Genomic DNA, 23,959 nt, shown 5'->3' on the forward strand with positions numbered 1-23,959 from the left:
GTCTGTGAGCTCCCCCGAGGACCGGGGGTTTGAGCTTCCGGGCAGGCAGCATCTCCCCACCCTGAATCCACAGCAAGCCCCAGGGTGATCAGAATGAGGGGAAGGGGGTGACAGCCCTCGCTAGGTGTCATCCCTGGAGGGGTGCTGCCAGTGGGTGTGGGAAACCCAAAGAGAAAGGTGATCCGGGCCAGTTGGCGGAGAGAGGGCTGTGAGGACAGAGGCCGCCCGTGTGCTTCATTGTGGGGCAGCCCCTCCTGGCCTGGCCCTCAGCCAGTGTGACAGAGGCCAGGGGAAAAGAAGCAGCACTGCCACGGGGGCCCAGGCAAGAGCTGGGAGGTGCCGGGACTGGGTTACTGCTCCTTCCCACAGAGCCTAACGGCTCCTGGCTGACCCCCAGCACACTCAGCTGGTTCACCCCCCCACCCCCAGCCCCGCAGTGCTCATGAGAAGCCAGTGAGGGGAGGTCGCGGGGAGAGTACCGTCCTCACTCCGAGCCCCTGGTCTCCCGGGACCCGCTGGGACCCTCAGGCTCTTCCTCTGCATCCTGCTCAGCCTCTGCGTCCAGCTCTGCTCCAGCACAGCCTCCTGGCAGTGGGGGACTGGGGAGGTACTGCAGGAGCCGGCCTTCCCGCTTCATTTCTGCCAGCTCCCTGGCACAGCAGCTGGGCGTGTTTGTTTCATAGGTGTCGTGGAAGGTGTTGTAGTCTACCTCATAGAAGCCCTTTTCCAAGGTGAGGACTGGAGTGAATCGGTGGCCCCAGAGCACCTCCGTATCCATGTAGGAGCTCCGTGCTTGGCAAGTCATGCCTGGGTGAACAGAAGGCACATGTGTTAGGAGTGGCCACAGCCATCCATCCATCATCCACCCATCCATCCATCATCCATCCATCCATCCATCTGTCATCATCCATCCATCCATCCATCCATATCCATCATCCATCCATCATCCATCCATCATCCATCCATCATCCATCCCTCCATCCATCCATCCATCATCCATCCATCCATCCATCTATCCATCCATCCCTCCATCCATCGATCCATCCAACCATCCATCCATCCATATCCATCATCCATCCATCATCCATCCATCATCCATCCCTCCATCCATCCAATCATTCATCAAGCGCTTGTTGAACGGCTGCTTTGTGTTAAGCACGATGCAGATAGAAAGCTGAATAAGACACGGTCCTTGCCCCGAAGGAGCTTTGAGGAGTGATGGAGGCAGAAAATTAGAAATTAACAATGCAAGATTTTGGAGTTGGTTCCTAGAGATTGGAGCGGATAATTCAGAAATGGACATGGTTCCTGAAAATGCATTAAGTTCTAGAAGAGTGAGACAAGAAAAGAGGCAGGAAAAGGGTTTGAACAAAGATAAATTCAGCATGGCTGAACCCAGAGAAACTGACAGGCACTTAGAACACCCAGGGGTTGTTTTGGGTGGATACACATGGGCAGAAGCCTACGTGTGCGTACACACGCGCACACACGCAAACTCACAGCATGGCTCCTTGATTGGAGCATGCTCCAATGTCTCCATTCCCTGTCCGCTCAGCCCTGGCATGCCTGTGTTATTTTTAGGTGCTGCTTTCTCTCCAGAGAGGGCAGCTTTGTTTATGGATGAGGACGCCTTTGAGCTCAGGGTCATGGGGAAGCAGCTTTCTGATATTTAATCTTTCTGCCAAGAAAGGTCCTAGCTTGTGCTCTTCAGGGACTGAAGGAGACACCGGCTCCAGCCCCCCAGTTTGGACATTCTCTGGCAGGGGTCTCATGCACACCAGACCCAGGGCAGAGGCTGCTCCCCACTCTGTGCTCCGGTGCTGGGCAACTCCAGTGTACCCACATGCTGCGGCTTGCAGCAGCCTGTTCTCTGCTCTCAGGGTGCTGCCTGCACCAGGCCCCTCCCCTCGGTCCTTGGACAAGACCCCCAGCTCAGCAGAGGTGCAGAGGCCCAAGCTGGGCACTGACCGGCCTAGACACGGGCCAGGTGTCTGCAGGCTCGGGGGCCTCAGGAAAAACAGCAGGACAGGACCTCCGTGGAAGCTTTGGGCCAACCCTCTTGGGGTCTTCCTGCCCTTCTTCTGTCCCATCGCTTGGGAGGGGGCTGCCCCATGGCTGGAAACCTACCTGTGTACCTGGCATCCATGTTCCAATGCACTTGGAAAGGACAGAAACCCCTCTGGGCGACAGGCACTGCGCTTCACATATGCTACTCCATTTCATCATTTAACCCCCAGTGAGCCTGTGAAGTTTATTATCCTCATCTTGCTGACAATCTGCCCAAACTCACACAGGCAGGCTGCACAGAGCCATGCTGGTCAAACCTCGGCCTGAACTCACAGCCCGTACTTGGCTCCGTAGGCGTGGCAACCAAGCTCTTAGAGATGCTGAGATCAGAGCCAGTGTGGGTGGGTGGTCTCCTTCTCTTGTCTCCCTGCAGACCCAGGGTTACCCAGGTCGTGCGGGCAGAGGAGGTCAACCAGATGGGGCAGGCCACCCTCAGGACCTGACTTTGAGGCATCGTGAGGGAGAGGCCGGCAGGTGGCAGTGAGGGCGGGGGGTGGGGCGTGAGGGGCCGTGCTTCGGCACGGCTTTCCTGTTTGTCCCCGTGCCTCTGACCTGACCCCTCCTTTGTGGCCTCCAAGTGGAGCTCTTTTCCCAGAACCTCAGCCCACGTTCTGATCCGAGCCCGGCACCAAGGTCAGGGAGACCCGCCAGCCCCTGGCCCTGTGGGAGGAGGCTCCCTGCAACCCAACTGTCCTGGCCCCAGGGGCTCCCTCGGCTGCCACCATATGCCGCGTGGCCAGGCTCGGCCCCCGGCAGATGGCCGAGCAACTCCCTCCACCCAGGTCTCTGGAGCCTGTTCGCACCCCAGCCGGTTCCACTGGCTCCGATCGGGAGGGTCTGTGGCTGCCCGGTTCGAGTCTCCCACCCAGCACCCAGCTTCTCAGGAGGCCAGGAAGCCTTGTTTGGCCACCTTTGTGCCAGGCCCCCATCGTTTTGGGGGAGAGTGTGGTGTGGCAGGCGAGCTGTAGTCACAGACCTGAGCATGAAGCCTTCCTGTCTGCACAAAGCTGCTACCACATCTTTAACAGGAGCTTAAAGCCAGCCCTCCAGTGTTGTTTGCCAGATTAGAAAAATATGTCTATTCCGAGCCCGGGTGAGATTTCTGCAAGTCATCCTTAGGGTCAGACCTGTGGCTCAGACTCCTTCGTGAGCGAAGAGAAGGGGGCAGGAGAAGGGGAGGAAGCAGAGGTGGGTGCAAGGTTAGCGGGGGCTCCTCGGCCCAGGGAATACAGCGGGGACACGGGGTCCCCCAGGCCTTGAGCTCCCCGAGCCCCGCACAGAGCTCGGCCTTGGGAAGCGCTCGGCTGCCCGTGAGTCAGTCGCTGGGCAGGGAGGGGCTGGCCGGGCACGTGTGGGTGTGATGCACTGTTTTCTGCACACCTCGTGTGCATGGGGCCCTTTCCACAGGGAAGATGAGGGGCAGCCTGCTCCCCAGGGGCCCACAGGGGCCCATAGGTGTCTCTCCCAAAAGAGGATTCTGTGACTTTGGGAACCTTGGGTTTGGGAAATGCCGCACCCTGTCCTCTCCTCAGGAGGTGATTCACACGTAAAAAGACAATGCCAAGTCCTACTGTAAGAAGCCGGTTCACCTTTGTTTAACCCGGAGTTTCCCAAAGTTATTTGCTCACAGAAGTCTCTTTGGGTGACACCTCCTCTACGATGGCAGTTAGGTGTAGCCTGTTGGAAACCAATGCTGGCTTTGGGTCACCTGGCTTTGACCTGCATCCTGGCTCCATGACTTAGGAGCCCTTGCTCCTGGGCAAATAATTTGCCTGTGTCCCTGTTTCCATATCTGCAACTGAAGGAAAACGATCTCACTCGATGAGCTACTGCGAGTTTAGAGTCTAGAATGGGCCCAGACGTTGGGCGGGTTCTGTACACCTTAGCTGCTCTCATTCCTCCGTCTTGAGGAACGGTACCCCCCAGGTCACCATGCAGGGGTCGGGCGGCTGAGCTGCCGTCTGGAGACGCCACCTTCTGGGGTCCTGGCAGTGGCCTGAGGGGAGGGGCCGAGGAGGAGAAAGCGTCTCACCTGTTGCCTCCACCATCCCTTCCAGGATGACCACGATTTCAAACTCCTCCTGATCCAGCCGGGCCCGCGACATCTCCCAGAAAGGGCTCTTCTCGTTGATCTCGTGAGAGATGATGAGCGGGGACACCAGGAAGAGACGGTCGTCCCCCGTGTCGAAGCCCACGTTGATGTCGGTCTGGTTCAGCGGGACGAACTCCCCCTCCTTGGTCTGCCGGGACTTGATGAGCTTGGCGCGGATGGAGGCCTCCACGATGTGCGAGTTGCGGAGGTCGCCCACCCGGAACATGAGGCAGAGCTTCTCGTCCCGCAGGGAGATGACGGCGTTGCTGGAGAACATGAGGGTCTCGGCTCTCTTCTTGGGCTGGCTGATCTTGACGAACATGCAGCCCACCATGAAGGCGTTGACGATGGAGCCGAGGATGGCCTGGACCAGGAGGAGGATGATGCCCTCCGGACACTTCTCCGTGATCACCCGGAAGCCATACCCGATGGTGGTCTCGGTCTCAATGGAGAACAGGAAGGCAGACACGAAGCCACTGAGGTTTTCGACACAGGGGATCCACTCCCGGTCCCCGATGTGGTCCAGGTCACCCCGGATGTAAGCAATGAGCCACCAGATGAACCCGAAGAACAGCCAGGTGACGGTGTAGACCATGGTGAAGACGAGCAGGTTGAAGCGCCACTTGAGGTCCACCAGGGTGGTGAAGAGGTCGCTCAGGTAGCGGTAGGTCTCCTGGACGTTGCCGTGGTGGACGTTGCACTTGCCACTCTTCTCCATGTAGCGCTGCCGGGGCTTCTTGCCCTCTGCCAGCAGGCGCGTGCGGTCGGTGGCGATGGGGATATAATCGCGGGCCTGCTTGGGAACCTTCTTGGGGTCCCTGGGAGTGACCCCAATCTCCATATCCTGGTTCATGGCATTCCTAGAATCGCCAGCCATAGCTGGGGTATGCTGAATTAAAGAAGACATCATCAGAGGGCCAATAGGCACAAGAAAAGATGCTCAACATCGGCTAATTATTAGAGAAATGCAAATCAAACTATGAGGTACCCACCTCACAGCAGTCAGAATGGCCATCACTAAAAAGTCTACGAATAACAAATGCTGAAGAGGGTGTGGGGGAAAGGGAACCCCCTTACACTGTTGGTGGGAATGTAAGTTGGTGCAGCCACTATGGAAAACAGTGTGGAGGTTCCTCAAAAAAACTAAAAATAGAACTACCATATGACCCAGCAATCCCACTCCTGGGCGTATATCTGCAGAAAACTCTAATTCGAAAAGATACATGCACCCCTATGTTCATAGCAGCACTATTTACAATAGCCAAGACATGGACGCAACCTAAATGTCCATCAACAAATAAATGAATAAAGACGATGTGGTCCATATATACAATGGAATATTACTCAGCCATCAAAAAGAATGAAATAATCTCATTGGCAGCAACATGGTTGGACCTAGAGATTATCATACTAAGACGAGTAAGTCAGAAAGAGAAAGACAAATACCACAGGGTATCACTTATATGTGGAATCTAAAATACGATACAAATGAACATATCTACCAAACAAAAACAGACTCAAAATATAGAGAACAGACTTGTGGTTGCCAACGGGGAGCAGGGGTTGGGGGGAGGGAAGGAATGGGAGTTTGGGGTTAGTAGATGCAAACTATCATATACAGAATGGATAAAAAACAAGGCGCTACCGTATAGCACAGGGAACTATAGTCAATATCCTGTGATAAACCATAATGGAAAAGAATATGAAAAAGAATATATATATATATGTATAACTGAGTCACTTTGATGTACAGAAGAAATTAACACAACATTGTAAATCAACTATATGTCAATTAAAAAAAAATCATCAGTGAGGTGGACCATTCTGATTCAGAAACCCTGAACCTCAAGGTCACTCTGCCTTTGTGCCCTCAAAGGCCTCTCCTCTAGTGTACAATGGACCAATAGATGTGGACCAGCAGCAGCCTGGGAGATGCTCAGGGCAGGGACCATGTTTTCTTATATTATTCACTTATATCCCTGGTGCCTAGTACAGGTTCTAGCATATAATGGAAGCTCCATAGTTGTTTGTTGAATGAATAAATGAACACATTCCAGGTGCAAACTCCACATTTAGTGTTTAAAAAGAAATCTGGGAGCAATTTAAAAAATAGTAATTGCAACACTTTATTAAATGGCTACTGTATTCCCTGCCTGACACATGGACAGTCACTTGTTATCACCCCAACAACCCGTGGGGGTGAGGGCTTGTAATCTCCGTTATAGAAACACCGCACTGTTTGCTCAGGCATCAGGCTTATTTCCAACAGTCTCTCTCCCTCCTTTAGGATGTAAGTCCCCCACTCCCTGGCTCAATTTGGGGTCTGTTTTGTTCCCTGATACATCCCAAGTACCCACAGCATAGCCTGGCCCATACTATGTACTCAAAAATTACTATTGAATAAATGGATGAATGAATGAGAAACGAGTCCCAAAGAGGATAAGTGACATCCAGGTGGAAGAGCTGATATTTGGGTTCTCGCTGGTCAGGCCCAAAGTCTATGCTGTTTCCTTTATCCCTCCCTGTCTTCTTTCTTTTTATCTGAGATCTTAGCAGCAGACAGAAAGGAAAAGGCAACATGTGTCTGATTCACCTTGCAGTCACTCCTACCGTCTGAGCCGAAGGTCTGTGGCTCTTTGAACCCTTATGAATATGAAAAATTGCTGTGTAGACGCACCATTAAAAATTCTGATACAGTAATTCTCTGGCCTCTAAGAAATTGAGATGGGCAGGATGTTAATGCCCCAAGGTTTTCAAAAGGGCTATAAACTACTTGGGGGGTATATGCTGCACTTTAAAGAAGCCCCCAGAATCCTGTAGTGCTCAGTCTACTGTTTTTCTGATATTGTCCTTCACAGTCATTTAAAATGCTCCCAAGACTGTGATGAAGCTGGGCAGGACCATGAGACTGCAACAGCAATAGCTTCAATGTCTGCCCAGTCCTGAGCCAGGCACCTCGCTAAGACACTAATATCATATGAGCTCATTTAATCCTCACAACAGAGCTCTTACACTAGTACTGTTATCATCACTCCATTTTCAGACAAGGAAAATGAAGCTCAGGTGGTAAGTGGCTGACTTAGGTTTGGGATCTAGGTCTGTCTGGCTCTAGCCCAGGGGGTTCACAGCCCCCAACACCCAATGGCCTGCAGCAGACCTTGAGGTTCCAAGGAGCAGACTGAGACTGATGAGCTGCTCCTTCCAGAAGGTTCTAGGAGCTTCTGATCCTGGGGATACTATCATTCAGCCCTTCTTCATCTTTTTTTCAAAAAAATAAATTGATTTATTTTATTATTTTATTTTATTTATTTATTGTTTCTGGCTGCTTTGGGTCTTTGTTACTGCTTCGTTGCTTTTCTCTAGTTGCAGCGAGCAGGGACTTCTCTTCGTTGCAGCGTGCGGGCTTCTCATTGCGGTGGCTTCTCTTGTTGCGGAGCACGGGCTCTAGGCACACGGGCTTCAGTAGTTGTGGCACGTGGGCTCAGTAGTTGCGGCTCGAGGGCGCTAGAGCACAGGCTCAGTAGTTGTGGCGCACGGGCATAGTTGCTCCGCGGCACGTGGGATCTTCCCAGGCCAGGGCTCGAACCCGTGTCGCTTGCATTGGCAGGCGGATTCTTAACCACTGAGCCACCAGGGAAGCCCCCCTTCTTCATCTTTACAAGCAAGTTCTTGACTTCACAGTTACGCCCCTTCCCAGGGAACTGTCCCTGATAGAACAACCTAGATGAATGTTCTATAAACCACGAGCCAACTGCCTGATTGACTAAGTGAGGAACATCTCACCCATCACAGAGAGGCAGACCTTTCCTCTGCTGCCTGAGTGGCTGCAGCAATTCCAGGTTAACCTTTAAAATATCATATTGAAGGGTCATAGGAAGTGCTGTTCGTCTCAGACATCCACTGGCCATTCTCCATTCTGCATAGGCCACCTACTCCTTGTCCCTCGCTTGGTAGTTACAAAGATAAATGGAACTAGGAGGGCATGCTTGCTGCTGCTTTGCAGAATCCCAAGCACGATTTTGCTCCGCCCTTTAGCCAGGAGACCGTTTACTGAAAACTCGACCAGAGAGTGCCCAGAAATGGGGAGAAATGCTGCTGATCCTGAGGCTCTGGGTGCTCCTGGGCACCCCGGCTGCTGGAACGCAGATGGGGGTCCGTTAGGAGTGCTGCCCGTGACTCCTCAAGACTCTGACGTTGGGCAGGGCAGGCTCAGCACCGGCAAGAATGAGTCACTGGCCGGGGTGCCTGGAAAGCACCTCAGCTGCCCTCAGCTCTTTCAGGAAAGGAGCTTTCTGCTGATTTTCTGCACTGTTTCCTTCTTTACTTTTAAGCATACTTTCATACGTTCTTGCAGGAGAAGGCTTTGTTCTGTGATGGAAACAGAAAAAGGCTTTCTGGGACACCTCAGCTCAGATCTGAAAACGTTTTGTGTCCAGCAGACAGGAAAAGAGGTTGGCTTCTGATTTGATATTGGCACCCGTTCATGTGATGGAAAAAGAAAAGGCTTTCTGGGACACCTCAGCTCAGATCTGAAAACGTTTTGTGTCCAGCAGACAGGAAAAGAGGTTGGCTTCTGATTTGATATTGGCACCCTCACTCCACGTGAGCTCGAATCCTCTGCAGGAGTTATTACTCGTTCAACCCAGGGTGAGATCTGGATTCTAGCTCAGCTTCCAACACACCTGCTCTGTGATCCAAAGTAAAAGTCTTAACTTTCTTTGCTTCAGTCTGATCTGCTATAAACCTCGGATAACATTCTCCACCCCTCCAGTCCTGGAGGCCATTACGGGGACCCAGGGAAAGAATATATGAAAATAAACGTAAGTATAAGTATAAATGTAAATAGTTACAAACTCTCCTTGAATTGAAATTTAATGCAATTTCCCAATAACACCATTTTAAAGAACACACAGGCCAGGAGCATCTAAGTCAAGTATTTAAAGCTCCAGTGTGCAATCTGCAGGGCAGGTATCAGGCAGGGTCCCTTGACCACCTGGATTCCTTCTAAGAGTAAGCAAATTGCCCACCCTAGAAATCTTGGTTTCCAGTGCTGTGGTGGCCCAATAAGTCAAAGGGTTTTCATGGACAATAAAGATTCTTTAATCAGGTTTTCAAGATCCATTCTATTAATTTATGCATCCATTGAGCAAACACTAATTGATGAGCTGTTAATATTTCAACTCGTATGCTAAGAGCTGGTGATAGAGCAGTAAGATGAATGCAGACCCAGGCCTTGTATAGTTTGTATTCTAGCATTGTCTCTTTGAACCCAGGGGTCCGTGGAGGCAGAGGCAGGGAGAAAGCGTTGGCCTGGCCGTGGCCAGCTGCGTGTGGGCACTGCTCTCTGCAGAGCCAGGAAGAGGGCCTGACTTGAGCAAATCCCATTCAGTCTCATCAAGCCCAGCACTGCTCTTTATCTTTCATTCTCTCCTTCGTCCCTGAATGGAAAGCTGTGCCGAGACACGATGAAAGCTCTTGGGAAAGACAGAGCTTCAAGTCCAGCAAAGTGGTTGAATCTCTTTGATATAAAAACACAAGTGGAGAAAGAATCAAAAGAGGCAAAATCAAAGGCAGTTGTATTTTAGATAACGCATTAGTGAATCTGACATCCATTTAAATGTACCTCTGCATTAAGAATTCCCCAAACCCCTCTCACGTCCCCAGTGAAGAAAACTCTGTGTCATGGGGGTGCTTTAGAAAGTCATGGATGCAGCAGTTTGATAGAAACTGAACTTGGGGGCCAGCAGGGCTTCCTGAAGACAGCACTGGCCTGGGAGTCTTGTTTCAGACTCAGTTCCCCTACTGTGAAATGGGCATAGCAGGCGCCCTTCGCAATTTCCTCCTTTCTCTCTATTTTTTTCTTTTTTTTTCGGTACGCGGGCCTCTCACCGTTGTGGCCTCTCCCGTTGCGGAGCACAGGCTCCGGACGCGCGGGCTCAGCGGCCATGGCTCACGGGCCCAGCCGCTCCGCGGCATGTGGTTGCGGAGCACAGGCTCCGGACGCACGGGCTCAGCGGCCATGGCTCACGGGCCCAGCCTCTCCGCGGCATGTGGGATTTTCCCGGACCGGGGCACGAACCCGTGTCCCCTGCATTGGCAGGCGGACTCTCAACTACTGCGCCACCAGGGGAGCCCCCTCCTTTCTCTCTTAGATACACTGGATCAAAGTCTGAGTTCCCTGAGATTTGGGATTTGGCGTGAGATTGGAGGAAGACTTATGGAGGGAATATACCCATTTCTCAGACTGAGATACTTGTCTACTGTTCTATATGAGTTTATACGGCTGTACTGCTTGTTAAATAGGAAAAGACTCCAAACTGGTTGATGAGTAAGTTGCTCCAATGCCCTCAAAGACCCTCAAGGTGAGCAGGAAGTATAAAAGGTCTTACCAGTAGAGTATGTACTTGGAACAGAGAGGGCACATGAGAGTAGGAAGAATTCTGAGAGGCCTCCATGATTCCTGCCCCCATACACTCCCTGTACATCCCCGGACATGGGCATGGGGTTCTCACTCCCGAGACTGGGTTTTGTGCTAGCCCAGTTGACTTGAAGCAAGGCAGATCGTTTGGGGGTGAGCCAGACCTAGTCAGGGAAGCCCTTAAAAAGACTGGGCTTTTCCTGAAGCAGGATACTGGAGGCATGAGAGGAATTTGACGAGACAGGTGTTTCCTCTGCTGGCTTTCAAGACGGAGGAGCATTGTGGCGAGGAATGTGGGTGACCCTCAGGAGCCGAGAGCAGCCCCTCATTGACAGCCAGCAGGGGACCGAGGACCTCAGTCCTACAGCCGCAAAGAACGAGATTCCGCCACTACCACAGGAGCCGGAGGAGGGCCTGAGCGCCAGATGCCGTGCAGCTGCTGACACCTGGGTTTTGGCCTCGTGAGACTCTGAGTGGAGACCGTGATCATGTGGCGTCTGGACTTCTGACCTTCAGAACCGTGAGCCGACCAATGGCGTTTTAAACCAGTACGTCTGTGGTCAGATGTGACGGCAGAAATAAACAACTAAAACACGACAGAGAGGAAACCAGGTAATGACGAGTTAGGCACCAGATTGCCCAGCTTCCTACTTTACCTTGAGCTGAGGGACTTCCGGGGAAGTGGCTTCTCTGTAAGCCTCAGTTACTTTATCTGTAAAATGGGGACAATAATAGTGCCGCAAAGAGGGTTGCTGTGACGATGAAATGAAAGGTGTGTGCACGGTGCGTGGCTGATGGGAGCTCTCCTAAGTGGTAGCTCTGTTATCCTCTGTCTAGGGGTGGGGGTGGGAGTTGGCGGGGGCAGGAGAGCTTCAAGCATCAAGGATGAGGAAGGAGGACCACCAGGGCCCTGTGCCTGCCGCGCCAGCATCGTGCTGCCATGTGGCTTCATTGCATTCACTCCTGCGAGGAGGGCATCGTCTTCATCTTACAAAGGCGGGAGCTAGGAGAGAGCTTAAATAACACGCCCAGAGTCATACAGCATCTGCTGGGAGCTAAGACCCAACACGCAGTGTCTAGATTCCACAGCGGCTGCACCAGATTGGCACTTGCGGCTTGGAGAGTTAGAGGTCTTAGATGGCTCTGGTCTCTGTGGGGTCCTGGTGGGGAACCCCTCACTCTCTTTCCCCAGAAGCCGAGCCTGAAGAACTTTTTTTTTTTTTTTTTTTTTTTTTTTTTGCGGTACGGCGGGCCTCTCACTGCTGTGGCCTCTCCCGTTGTGGAGCACAGGCTACACCAACGCACATGATGGAACTTAAGAAATAAATGATTAAGCACATTTTTTAATATTGTTTCCTCCTTTTTTTTTTCTTTTTTTTTTGCCGTACGTGGGCCTCTCACTGCTGTGGCCTCTCCCGTTGCGGAGCACAGGCTCCGGACGCGCAGGCTCAGCGGCCATGGCTCACGGGCCCAGCCGCTCCGCGGCACGTGGGATCTTCCCGGACCGGGGCACGAACCCGCGTCCCCTGCATCGGCAGGCGGACTCCCAACCGCTGCGCCACCAGGGAAGCCCTGAAGAACTTTTTAAGAACCTTCACTTTCTGTTCTTTCACACCGAGGCAGACACGGTGCCAGTGCCCAGATCAGGGCGTTTCTCTTGTTCGTGACCTGCCTGCTCCACACAGGAGCGTGGGAAAAGGAGGAGGGGAGGCACTGGGGCTGGGGGGACAGGGGACCCCTGAGCGCAGTGGCCTGAGCATGGAATCGGGGTCACCAGCCTGGCTTTCCGTGACCATGACCCCTCTTCTCCCAGCCACCTGTCTCGGGCCAAATACCCCACTGGGCTTGGAAAGGGCTGCTCCGGCCTCCTTCCTGCCTTCTGGTCCCCGGACGGTTCAGAGGCCCTGGAAGAAGCAGCAGGTGCCTGGCCTCAGCCCACAGGCCGCCCACCTGGAGCCTGCTGTAGAAACAGCAGAGAGAGAGGCCAGGGCCCATGGACACGGGAGACCCAGGGGCTGGCCCAGAATGGGTGGGACTGGCCCGGAATCTGATGGCGGAGCGAGCCCCTCTTCAGCCAGGAGAAATCGGCCGGCACCTCCAGCCCCCTAGAGCCTGGGCCCAAACCGCACGATGGGCTGGCTCCTCCCAGGGGCCAGCCCTGGTTTCCCAGCTTTCACAATTACTAACCTTGAAAACAAAAACAGAACTCTTTGTAGTGCATTCTGAGGTTTAATGGCAAAGAGTCAGAAGCAATACATCTTTAAAAACCCGGCAGATATTTTGTTTAAAAACCTCATCATTCTGCAGCTATTTGCAGCTATCAACTTAGGTGGGAGTCTATTCTCTAGTTCTTGGATGTTTTGTGGTTTTACTTCTTGAACCCAAGTTCAAAAAGTATCTGGGTGACACCACACGTGTGAAAGCCCACTGGAAACCGTGGCACACAAGATTCAGTCATTCATTCATTCGTTCAGGGAGTCGGCGACCCCCACTGAACAGACCCTGCAAATGTGTGTGATCGGCCTGGGGGGTGTAGAAGGAGGTGGAGTGGCAGTTCACCCCTTTCCCGTGCTTTCCATTCACATTCGCAGGGGTCTTGTTAAAATGCAGATTCTGATGCAGCAGCTCTGCGGTTCCCAGAATCTGCGTTTTCTCAAGGGGCTCCCTTGATGCTTGGCCTTGATGCTTCTGGTCCTCAGGCCAGTCTGCACCCACTGTGGGTGCCCACTGTGATCAGCTGGGGGCTGGACGCCATGCTGAGGCCCAGAAGCCCGACCCTGGCCACTCTCATGGCAACGGAGACTGAGGACCCCTGCTCTACTTTCTGCCCTCAAGGAGCTCACGGAATGGTGGGGACACACAAGCAGAGGGTGCAATAGAGAGGGACAGAGGAACCAAGGCACAGTTCTTGATTCAGCTTGGCCTGAGTGGGTGAGGAAGAGTAAGGAAAGACTTGGTGAAGAGGATGCCCAGCGGGTGGGGTGAAGTGAGCCTTCTTGACATGAGATCCGGGAGCGGACCCTCATAAAAGCTCACGTACTTAACACCCACTACATGCCACCGCTGTGCTGGGTGCTTTTCATGCATCGTCTCATTTAGTGCTCAAACATCTTAGCAGCTTCATTTACAGATCACAAAAGCAGAGTGAGTTAGTAACTTGCTTAAGCCCACTCAGTTATTAAGAGGCAGAACTACACATGTTTGACTCCAAACCTCGAAATGCAGCTCTAAAACACCTGGTCCACTTCTCAGAACTTCTTTTCTACATTTTTGATAAAGAAAAAATTTTAAAAGATATAATTCCTATTCTAGGAAAAGCAATTATACAAACCCATGGTAAGTGCAATCAAAACTTGCTCTGGGTCTTGGGGACACTCTAGGGAGTGGTGGGGACTGAGGTGAGCAAAGTACACGTGTGGTGCTACAGGGGGCAGCGTTACTCAGCTCCAGCTAATTACCGTCATGCAAGAATGTGGAGCTGGTGCTGCAACATCTTCCACTTTCTTTTTCTAGAAAAGCTAGAAATGAAGACTTTTAAACAGGAAATTTCTTTTTTTCAATGTTGACAACTAATTCAACGATTTCTGAAACACCGAGCGAGCCAAAAAAAATCTATCTGTGAGTCAGATTCAGTCTGTCAGCTGCCAATTTATACTCCTGGGCTCCCGAGGCAGAGATAGGCTCCTTCCCCACGTGGACATGTTGGCTTCGACTTTGAGTTATGCTGAGCGTGGTGTTAAGGGTTGTGGTCATGCCAATAAATTCTCCTCAGAGCCTCCTGTTTGCGCTGATGAGTCTGCCATGTACACAGCCTGTCAATCCTCAGTACAAAGGAAGCCAGGAGGCCAATGTAGGACTCACACGATAGCAAAGAGACAGGGAATGGGCTGCTGCTTAGTTCCCACCGTGGTCCTAACCAGCCCCGTCTCCCCGCCCATAGCCTTGTCCCCCCTCCCCAGACCCCTCCGTCGTGCAGAGGGCTGCCGCGGCCCCCCTCTTCTCACCGTGCATCCTCTGCCTGCCTGCCTTCTCCTCCCATTCACACCCCTTGCAAGTATGCTGCATGAAGCAGGGTCTCCGGGGAGCATTACGTTCTCCACTTCACTGATGGCAGAAGTCGTTCCCAGTGGGAAAAGATTCTGACTATAAATGCTTTGAGAAGGTGGAGGGAGCGCCCTCTCCGGGGTGGGGTGGCGGCTGTGAGGCCAGGAGGTGGATCAGGTCAGGAGTTGTCCCTGGCTGGGACGTAACGGAGGCTGCTCATCCATCATTAGGGGATCCTGAGCCAAGAGGGCTGTAGAGCTCAGCGGGAGGAGGGGGGTGGACCCCAGGTGCTGGCTCGTGCCCAGGAGGCTCCTTGCTGTCGCAGGCTCACAAGGGCTCAGGACACACGTGCTCCTTTTAGCCCTGCTCCCGGACCAACGCCCAAGAAAGAGGATTCTGCCGAGGTCGGCTACAGTGCACTGCACGCTGGCACCCCTCTCTCTGAGACGCAAAACTGTCCCGTGACAAGGAGAACAGATATCATGTGATATAGCTTATATGTGGAATCTAAAACAATGGTACAAATGAACTTATTTACAAAACAGAAATAGAGTCACAGATGTAGAAAACAAACTTATGGTTACTAAAGGGGAAAGGTGGGAGAGATAAATTAGGAGATTGGGATTAACATGTACACACTGCTATATATAAAATAGATAACCAGTAAGGACCTACTGTAGTAGCACAGGGAACTCTACTCAATATTCTGTAATAACCTGTGTGGGAAAAGAATCTAAAAAAGAGTGGGTATATGTATACGTATAACGGAATCACTGTGCTGTACGCCTGAAACTAACACAACATTGTAAATCAGTTACACTTCAATAAAAATTAAATAAAACAGTCTCGTGACTGCATGAGGGGGGCGTGTACCACGAGAAGGGTGGGGGCCTTTCAGTGGAACGTGGAGCCGGGACCACGTGGAGGGAGGAACAGGCCTTGCCGGGCGGGACCCTCGGTCACCGCGACGTCCCCGTACGCCACCATCCTGACTGCTGCGCTGCTGAGGTTGCTGCAGGGGAGCCGCTGTGTAAGGTGGGGGAGGCTCAGGGGATGAGCATCCTGTGCTGCCTGCAACTGCTCAGAATGACCTTCCCTGGGGAGCTGTCACAGACTCCCCGGTCCCACCTGCTCAGGCCTCCCGGGTCTCCTTCCTGGGGCTGCCTCTGTCCCTCCCAGGGGAGCCCTTGAACCTGGTCCCTCAGCAGGGGTGGGATTGTTGAGCGAAGTCAAGGTAGGGGTGTGGCTGCAGGGCCGGGGTCACTCCTAGGTAAGTCACCTGTCCCTAGGTTTGCTTCAGACATGCCCTGACCAGAGCCAGCTCTTTAGGGAGCATCTATCCCATGTGTGCTGCTTCCCCCATGCCCTCTGCACTCATTTGGTTTTTGTTTTAAATATGTGTTCAATTTACTTCCTGCAGTGGGTTATGCTGACTTATTTTATTTAAACAGCCCTGGAAGTGAAACGTGTGTGTGCGTGTGTGTGTGGTTTTTTCCCTCTGAACCAGATGTATATTAACCTTATGTGTAGTCACTCACCTAATCATCTCCACAACACTGTGGAGAAAGCGCAATGCGTCCATTATACAGATAAGGAGACTGAGACTCAGGGAAGGTCACCTGGCTGGGAAGCCGCAGGACCCGCTTGAACTGACACCGGGCTGACCACAGGGTCCACGCTGTCCCACTCTGCCACGCGACGTCCATCCATGTCCGGACCACTAGACGGAATGCAATCTTGATCCTGAATTATAACCCCAACTCTCCCGGCCACATACCTTGCCCTGAACTACACATCATTCCATAGATCCCTACCCTGGGTCTCTTTCCTGTATAAGAAATGGAAATATCCACAGAAATCATAGTGTCAATGAAATACCTGCTATTTTATCAGGAAAATTTTACTCCACCAAATACCAGTATAAGGCACTCGGCCCCCTAATCCGAATTGTTACTGGATAAGGGCAGGTATGAGGTATGAAATAATAGCAGTGTTATTACTATATGGAATTATTATGGAATAATGATGGTAATTGCCATCTCCGTGGGGCCTGTTCATAACTCTTGGACTGGTTCATGAGAATCCTATGATTTTAGTCCCACTTTGTAGTTGGCTAGCTGTCCAAGGACACACACATGCTGGTTAAATCGCTCCCACGACAACCTGCGTTATTTTTTTGGTATCTGGAGAGGAACATGAACCTATTTGAAGTGCTGTGGACTAATCCTATGCTTACTTTGTCATTAAAGACACAAAAACATGGGGAGTTTGCGATACAGATACAAAGCAAAGAGAGAAGGATTAAATGGTGTTTCACTGAAGGTTTTTTAAAGGAAGACAGAGTTCTAGTCTGAAATGAGAGCAGGCAGATCTGGCATTTGCTTGTGGAGTTCAATTCTTTGGAGGAAACACGGACAAAAAGATCATTTTGATGGTATTTAAAAGATCTAGTTGAGTATATCTGAGTGAGTCCAAATATATTCACTAATTTTTAAAAAATAAATTTATTTATTTATTTTTGGCTGCTTTGGGTCTTCATTGCTGCGTGCAGGGTTTTTCTAGTTGTGGTGAGAGGGGGCTACTCTTCGTTGCGGTGGGCGGGCTTCTCATTGCGGTGGCTTCTCTTGTTGCGGAGCACGGGCTCTAGGTGTGCGGGCTTCAGTAGTTGTGGCACACAGGCTCAGTAGTTGTGGCGCACGGGCTTAGTTGCTCCGTGGCATGTGGGATCTTCCCGGACCAGGGCTCGAACCCGTGTCCCCTGCATTGGCAGGCGGATTCTTATCCACTGTGCCACCAGGGAAGTCCCTATTCACTACTTTTTAAAAGGGCGAAAATCAGGCTTAATTTGAGGTATGGACGATGGATTTGAAAGGCTTAATCACATGTACCTGTCAAGCAATTTAACGTTTTGTAAGCCCCTAATTGTTGGGCAATGCATCTATGGAACTGCAGTTGTGACTGAAGTTCCCAACTCGTTTGGCTCCCATTTGCTTAAGATGGGACATTTGTTGCCCTCCTTGGCAGGCTGCTGCAGGCCCTCATGGGTCCTTACATCTATTCGTCTTAATACTCAGCCATGGTTTACTGGCCGCGATCCAGATTCACCCTCCCAGCCCCCTGCAGGAGATGTATGAAAAATCACGAATAAAAGGGCATGAAAATAAAATTAATTCATTTTACATTTTCCCCACATTCATGTCTGTCCATCCAGTACTTTTCCCTTTTAAGCCGGCTAGCTCTCTGAAAGTGAGCAGGATCGTTATAATACATTCTCTTCACTGTAACCCTGCACTGTGAGTATGCATCCTGCATTAAATAATAAAGCAGATTAATAATTAAATCAAAATGAAAAACCACTTGTTTCCTCTCAACAGCCCCAGGGACAGATTTCCTGGGCTGGTGCCAATTTATCAATGACGATCAGAGAATATGAGATACAGTAGCACAGAGAGATGGTAGCAAGAAAGCAAGATAATGTGAATACAAACAGACTTACATTCAAGTGAAAAGATGGCATGGTGACAAGAAGGTAAGAGAACCAGTGGGAAAGGACCAGAGACTCAGGGCGTGACAGTAATAATATTATCCCAGATTGTATTTTAAATGATTTATATGTCTTGACTCATTTAATCATTTCAGAAAAGATGTGACATAGGTACTGTTTTCCCTGTTTATAGATGAAGAAAGAGAGTGAGTAAACTGCCCCAAAGCTAGTGTCATGGGTCTGGACTTGAACCCAGGCTGACCGGCCCTAGCGTCACACACTACGTCTACGGAAAAGAAGGAAAAGGGAGCCTCCACGTGATGCAGTAAAGAGGAAGAAGACGAACATCACGGGAAGCTGAGTGACCAGGAGAAGCAGTGAGAATAAGGGAAACAGGAAGCAGAGAGAACTGAGTAAAGGGCTGAGCAGGAAAGACGCTTAAGGCAACACAGGATGAAAAGAAACGACACAGTGATGAGAAGTGAGTGAGGGCATCAGAACGTGAGTTGGGAGAAAGAAAAGAAAGAACAGAGAAGAGAATCACTCAAGGGGAAATGAGCCTATCTTACTTGCCCTTTGCTATGACATTATACCCATTTTACAGAAAGTAAAATGAAGGTCTGAGGAACTAAGTGATTCGCCCAAGGTCACACAGTTCCTGTCAGAACAAAAGGAACCGTGTTTAGTACAAAATGCCAATGAAAGAAACCAAAGAACATCTAAAAAATGGAGACACATACTCTGTTCATGAATGGGAAGGCTCAACACAGAAAAGATGTCAGCTCTCCCCAGGCTGATGTATAGATTTAATGCCATTCTTATCAGCCTCCCACAAGAGTTTTTTGTAGATACAGAGAAGATTATTCTGAAATTTATATGGAAAGGCAAAGGAACTAGAATAGGAAAAACAATTTTGCAAAAAGAATAAGATGGAAGAAGCCAGTTTACTCAGTTTCACAACTTACTATACAGGCACAGTGATCAAGACCATGTGGTTTTTCAAGCCCCTTGGAAAGCCTTCTGCGGTCCATTGGGACCTCCTTGGCCCCTGCATCTCTCTGGCAATGCTCCCCGCCCCCCCGATGCTGTGGCGCGGCTGCCTCCCCCCAGTCAGTCCTGGGAGAGGCTCCAGGCAGGACAGACAGGGTGTGTAAATGACCCAACCTGTATCACAAGTTCCTACACAAGGTCTGGCCTGTGGTAGGAGCTCCATACACATTTTTGAAGGAATATGTGAGTGACTTTTTAAGTTCATCCAATAAAGGGCACTTTCCAAAGTGACTGAGGCAACCTGACTCGGGACTGTGTTCCCTAATGTCCAGTGGGGTCGTCTGCGATAGCCCAGGAGAGCTGGCTGTCATAGCCTTGCTTGTGAGGTGCCTTGGCCCTGGGCCCCCATGGACCTGTTACCCCAGCTGGACAGCAGCTTCCTGGGGCAGGGGTGGCACCTTGTCCCTGCTGCTCTTGTGACCCCCCAAGCCAGGCTCTGGGGATCAAGGGCTCAACAGCCCAATCTTGGGGAAGGGGGGAAGCAGACTCCAAGTGCAAGACGTGGGGCACAGGTTCAGCCCTGGATGACACGTTTCCAGTCTTGCCTTTTCCCCTCTTTTCCTTTATGAGCAGCAAGAAATAACACAGGATGATGGCACTAGGGCCTACCTGACTTTAAACGCTGGGAGCCTGAAATGTAAGAGAGGACATAGTGGCAGGTGACACACACAGCCCCAGACAACCAAGTCTCGGGAGATAAGAGTGAGAACCTAAAAGCTTGTCCTTGTCACCATCGATCTCTGACCCCCCCCTTCCACTTCCCTTTTCAGTGTCCCCACCAGCTTCTCTGGCCACCATATGGGTTGACCCTTGGTGACCAGGAAGTGCCACTGCCACCTGCCAAACTGGTCAGATATCCCTGACCTCTGCCCCTCAGCCTGCTCTGGTCTGGAATGATGATGGAACTTAACATGGATACACAAGCCAGGATCCCCAGGGTCATGTGTTAAAGGTTTGGCTCTGACATTTAGCTCAGCAGGGCCGTTGGCCAGTGTAGCTGCCGTCCTGGGCTCTGGGGACTAGAATAGCTCACTTATCAGAATGTCAAGGTAGGAGGCGCTAGATAAGCTGGGCTGCACTGGCAGAGGCCACCACTCGGTCCCTCGGCAGCCAGGGCTGCGGAAGGGGAAGCTGTCCCCTCTGGTTTAAAATTATTCCAGAAAAAGCCACCCCACAGGTCTCTCAGAGAAATACATTCAGGTGTTGTTTTTTTTTTCAAATGTCTCCCTACGGCCCTTTGTGTTGGCTCTCCCATCCTTCTTATCTTGTCTTTAGGAAAAACAGAGCAATTCCTCCATGGCTGACCACAGTATTACAGACAACTGATGATGGGCCCCGGCTCCCAGTGGCCCATCTGTAGCTCAGACACAGTGGAAATTTAATCTAAAAATGGCTCCTTCCAACCACCTAATGGATTCCTGGGCCACACCCTTCTCTCCATCATCCTCCCATCTGCAGCCTAAATATTCAACCAGGATTGCTCAGAAAATGCAAACTTCTGCTAACGTTCTCCTAAGTGGAAAGCATAACCCTCCCTGCCCGAATGATCACGTTCCAAGGTTTTCAAAAATTAATTATTCCTGGCACATGCTGGGAGATCACATCGACGGTTGCTGAATTGATTTAAAAACAAAAAACAGACATAAACGCAGTTTTCAAGTACGTGAATGCACAGGACACTGCTGGTGCCTTTGACCACAGGACGCCACGAGAGCCTGGCCATATTTGGAGCAAACAGGAGGGAGGGTGGCACCCCTGCTGTCATCTCCTGTGCTGGTCAGCATCCTCACGGGCCACTAGGGCACCTCTAGTGTCCCCTGGATGGGAAACCCAGGAGGGTGCCGGCAGAGAGCCCCAGGGGTATCTTGCTACACAGCCTGTGGGATGGGAAGAATGCTGGTGACAGGGCCGCACTGATTCTGCCGGACCCACAGATAGAGGCAAGAGCTCTGCCCGGCTCAGGGTGTGCCCAAAGACTCCGGGGAACCCAAGTTGGGGAGTTCCACCGGGATCTGACCCTGGGCAGTGCGGGCCCTTCCCTCCCCTCCCATTTCATCCTCGCCTCTGCCTCCTGCTGCGCTGCTTGCTGCACGGAGTTCACCCACCTCTGCTTACTGTGGGCGGGCTACTGAAATAAGGAAGGCTGCGGGAGAGTCTGTGTCTGAGTGATGCCCTTCCTGTTGGAGAGCTAGACAGGGAGTCTAGAATATGGTTTGGGGAAACTGGGAGCCCCGTGCTTTCGTGGAAAGCACAGACCATTTCTCTGTGGGATGTTTCCTCTTTCAGCGATGGCCCTGGTGCTGTTCTAATAATTATCAATCTTGCGGTGAATGAACGGAGCCTGAGAAGTAGTAAACACTTGATAAATGCCCCCAAATATTCCTTCCAAGGTACAAGAATGCTTGTCTTTTTCTAGCCTTAGGTTCCAAATCTCTACTCTGTGAAACTTAGTTTCAGACTCTGTGGGTACAGGGTGGTGTAGCGGGGCGGGGTGAGGTGAGGTCAGGGGAGGCTGGGAGGGAGAGTGGGAAAAGCACTGGATGGGAAAAGAAAAACAGAACCTCATCACATACATAAAATGCCTTAGGTCACACAGGAAGTGTTCATAAGTGACGATTCCCTGATATCAGTGCCCAAAAGCACCCCTGCCCTGCACCCCAGCACTTCCTCTGAGGGCCCTGCCTTCCTCTACCTGGAGTGAGGGCATCTCAGGCAGGATCAATAGTTGAAAATCACAGGCTGACCAGGCTTCTCATGTCGGAGCCCAGCCAAGGGCCCTTCTCTCTAACGCCCATACCAATGGCTCTGCTTGATTCTCCCACCAGGTTTTAGGAAGCCCGAGGGCCTGCCTCTGTCAGCCAGCTGATGGGATTTACACCTGGGTTTTAAGGAAAGGTATAGATATGGGATGGCCAGAACACCTTTCAGGCTTGCTGTTTGACAGTGGAAACAATCCGGATTTGAAGCCGGAGGACAAGCATTGAGAAGTTAATAGCTGCTTACTAGCGCTCAGAGCTCTCCAAGCTTCAGCCTCATCTATAACGGGGATGGAATGAGCTCCACGTCCCAGGACTGGAGTCTAGATTACCGCACGTGAGCGTGTCCAGCTCAGTATTTGGTTCATAAATATTAGCTTCTTTTCACTGCCTCCCTCCCACATGGAGAAGTACTTTGGGAAGCTGAAAGCCCTACGATGCATAGCTTCGTGATGAAAAAGAGGTATGGTTTGGAGTCAGGCCCAGGTGAGAATCTCACTTGAAAGCTGTGGACCTCCAGCAAGTTACGCAGCCTCGCGCAGCTGCACTTTCTCACCAGTAGAACGAGGATGGTGATATCTGCTCCATCAAAAGGCTCAGAAGAGGGGCTTCCCTGGTGGCGCAGTGGTTGCGCGTCCGCCTGCCGATGCAGGGGAACCGGGTTCGCGCCCCGGTCTGGGAGGGTCCCGCGTGCCGCGGAGCGGCTGGGCCCGTGAGCCGCGGCCGCTGGGCCTGCGCGCCTGGAGCCTGTGCTCCGCGACGGGAGAGGCCGCAGCGGAGGGAGGCCCGCATACCACAAAAAAAAAAAAAAAAAAAAAAAAAAAAAAAGGCTCAGAAGAGAGCAAAGTGCTGGGCATGGTTTGACCCAAAACAACCACTCATGTGCCTGGGGGTCTGCTGGTGTTTGAAGGGACTCTCAGAGCAGGCGCTGGGCTGGCCTCATCTGACCCGATGTTGGCACAAACCCTGGAGCTTCGGGGCCAGAGCTGGTCCAAGGAGCCGGCAGCGCACAGGCTGCCCCGCAGTCCAGGGAGGAGGAGAGACCTGCTTGAGGGGAGGCACCACAGCTCTCCAGGGAGATATGTGGGTTTGGGGAGCACGGGAATAACGGTGCCATTCCCTAGTCCCTAAGCCTGCCCTTGGAGCTTTGCCCCCCACCCCGGCCTTTCTGAACAGTTTGAAAGATGTTTAAAAAGAGATACGGAGGCACGCAGGAGGTGACCGGGGCGGCAGGAGGGCAGAATCAGCAGGGCCATGTTGCCAATTTGGCCAGACTTAAAAGGAAGCAAGACTAAGCTGAGGATTTAAGGCTGAAAGGGCTGGCCGCCCGCCCCGGCTCTCCATACCCACACTTGAAGGCAGAGCGGCTGCCCAGGGGAAGGAGTCCCCCTCCCCGCTGCCCCGGCCTCGCCCACCCGGATTCAGGTTTTGGTGCCACAGGATCCCAGCTCTAGAACAGAACAGCCACATTCACAGCCCTCTGAAGCCTAAGCTCCCAGCCGAGGGCAGCGCGCCGGCTTCGGGGAGCTCAGATTTCCTGGCTGAACTTTGGACCCATCCTAAGCCCTTCCCTGTCCCCAGGGCTCCCAAACTGGCAGGTACCGGGGAAAAGCCAGCTGCTCGGGCAGTGGGCACCCTGAGAGCGCCCGTCCTGCCTTTCCAGAACCGGTGAGCCGGGGAGAAACGGAGGAGGAAAGAAGACAACTTACTTGCTGAGATCGGAGCTTCCACGTCACACTGATGCTAATGCTAACTTCTGGGGTGCCCCTCCGAGGCGGTGCAGGAGCTTTCAGGGCCCGGGAGGGGCTACTCCAGCCCCAGCCATCACGGCAGCCTCGGACTCTGCGGGGAGCCTCTCCCTGCGTGGGGTCCAGTGGGCAGAGGCTTCTAAGCCATTCTGTCCCTTCCCTCGCCGGCCCCTCCAGTCCCAGCCACTAGTCACTCCCTTTCTCCAGCGACAGTGGCAGGAGGCGCGCGCTCCCTCCCTCCCTCCCGCCCTCCGTCCCCTCCTCCCTCCCTCCCCTCCGCCCTCTTACCTCCCCTGGTTC

The 23,959-nt window shown here is 52.1% G+C and overlaps 1 protein-coding gene across 1 annotated transcript; it reads right to left on the reverse strand.

Annotated features, from left to right (window-relative positions):
• On the reverse strand, positions 1 to 23,848 carry KCNJ5 (potassium inwardly rectifying channel subfamily J member 5). The gene is made up of 3 exons (XM_007129608.2): positions 23,621 to 23,848; positions 4,100 to 5,038; positions 1 to 807 (listed from the first exon to the last, which is right to left on the reverse strand). The coding sequence occupies exons 2-3, from the start codon at positions 5,034 to 5,036 to the stop codon at positions 485 to 487; spliced, it is 1,260 nt and encodes a 419-aa protein (XP_007129670.1). The 5' UTR covers positions 5,037 to 5,038; positions 23,621 to 23,848; the 3' UTR covers positions 1 to 484.
• Positions 23,849 to 23,959: the final 111 nt, after the last annotated feature.

Source organism: Physeter macrocephalus, chromosome 16 (genome assembly GCF_002837175.3).
Source record: "Physeter macrocephalus isolate SW-GA chromosome 16, ASM283717v5, whole genome shotgun sequence".
Taxonomy (NCBI): Eukaryota; Metazoa; Chordata; class Mammalia; order Artiodactyla; family Physeteridae; genus Physeter; species Physeter macrocephalus.

Excerpts from the sequence above, each read along its gene's own strand:
- KCNJ5 (XM_007129608.2), bottom strand. The coding sequence starts at position 5,036 with ATGGCTGGCGATTCTAGGAATGCCATGAACCAGGATATGGAGATTGGG. Across the intron at positions 808-4,099 it reads AGGGATGGTGGAGGCAACAG|GCATGACTTGCCAAGCACGG; the intron begins GTGAGACGCTTT and ends CTGTTCACCCAG.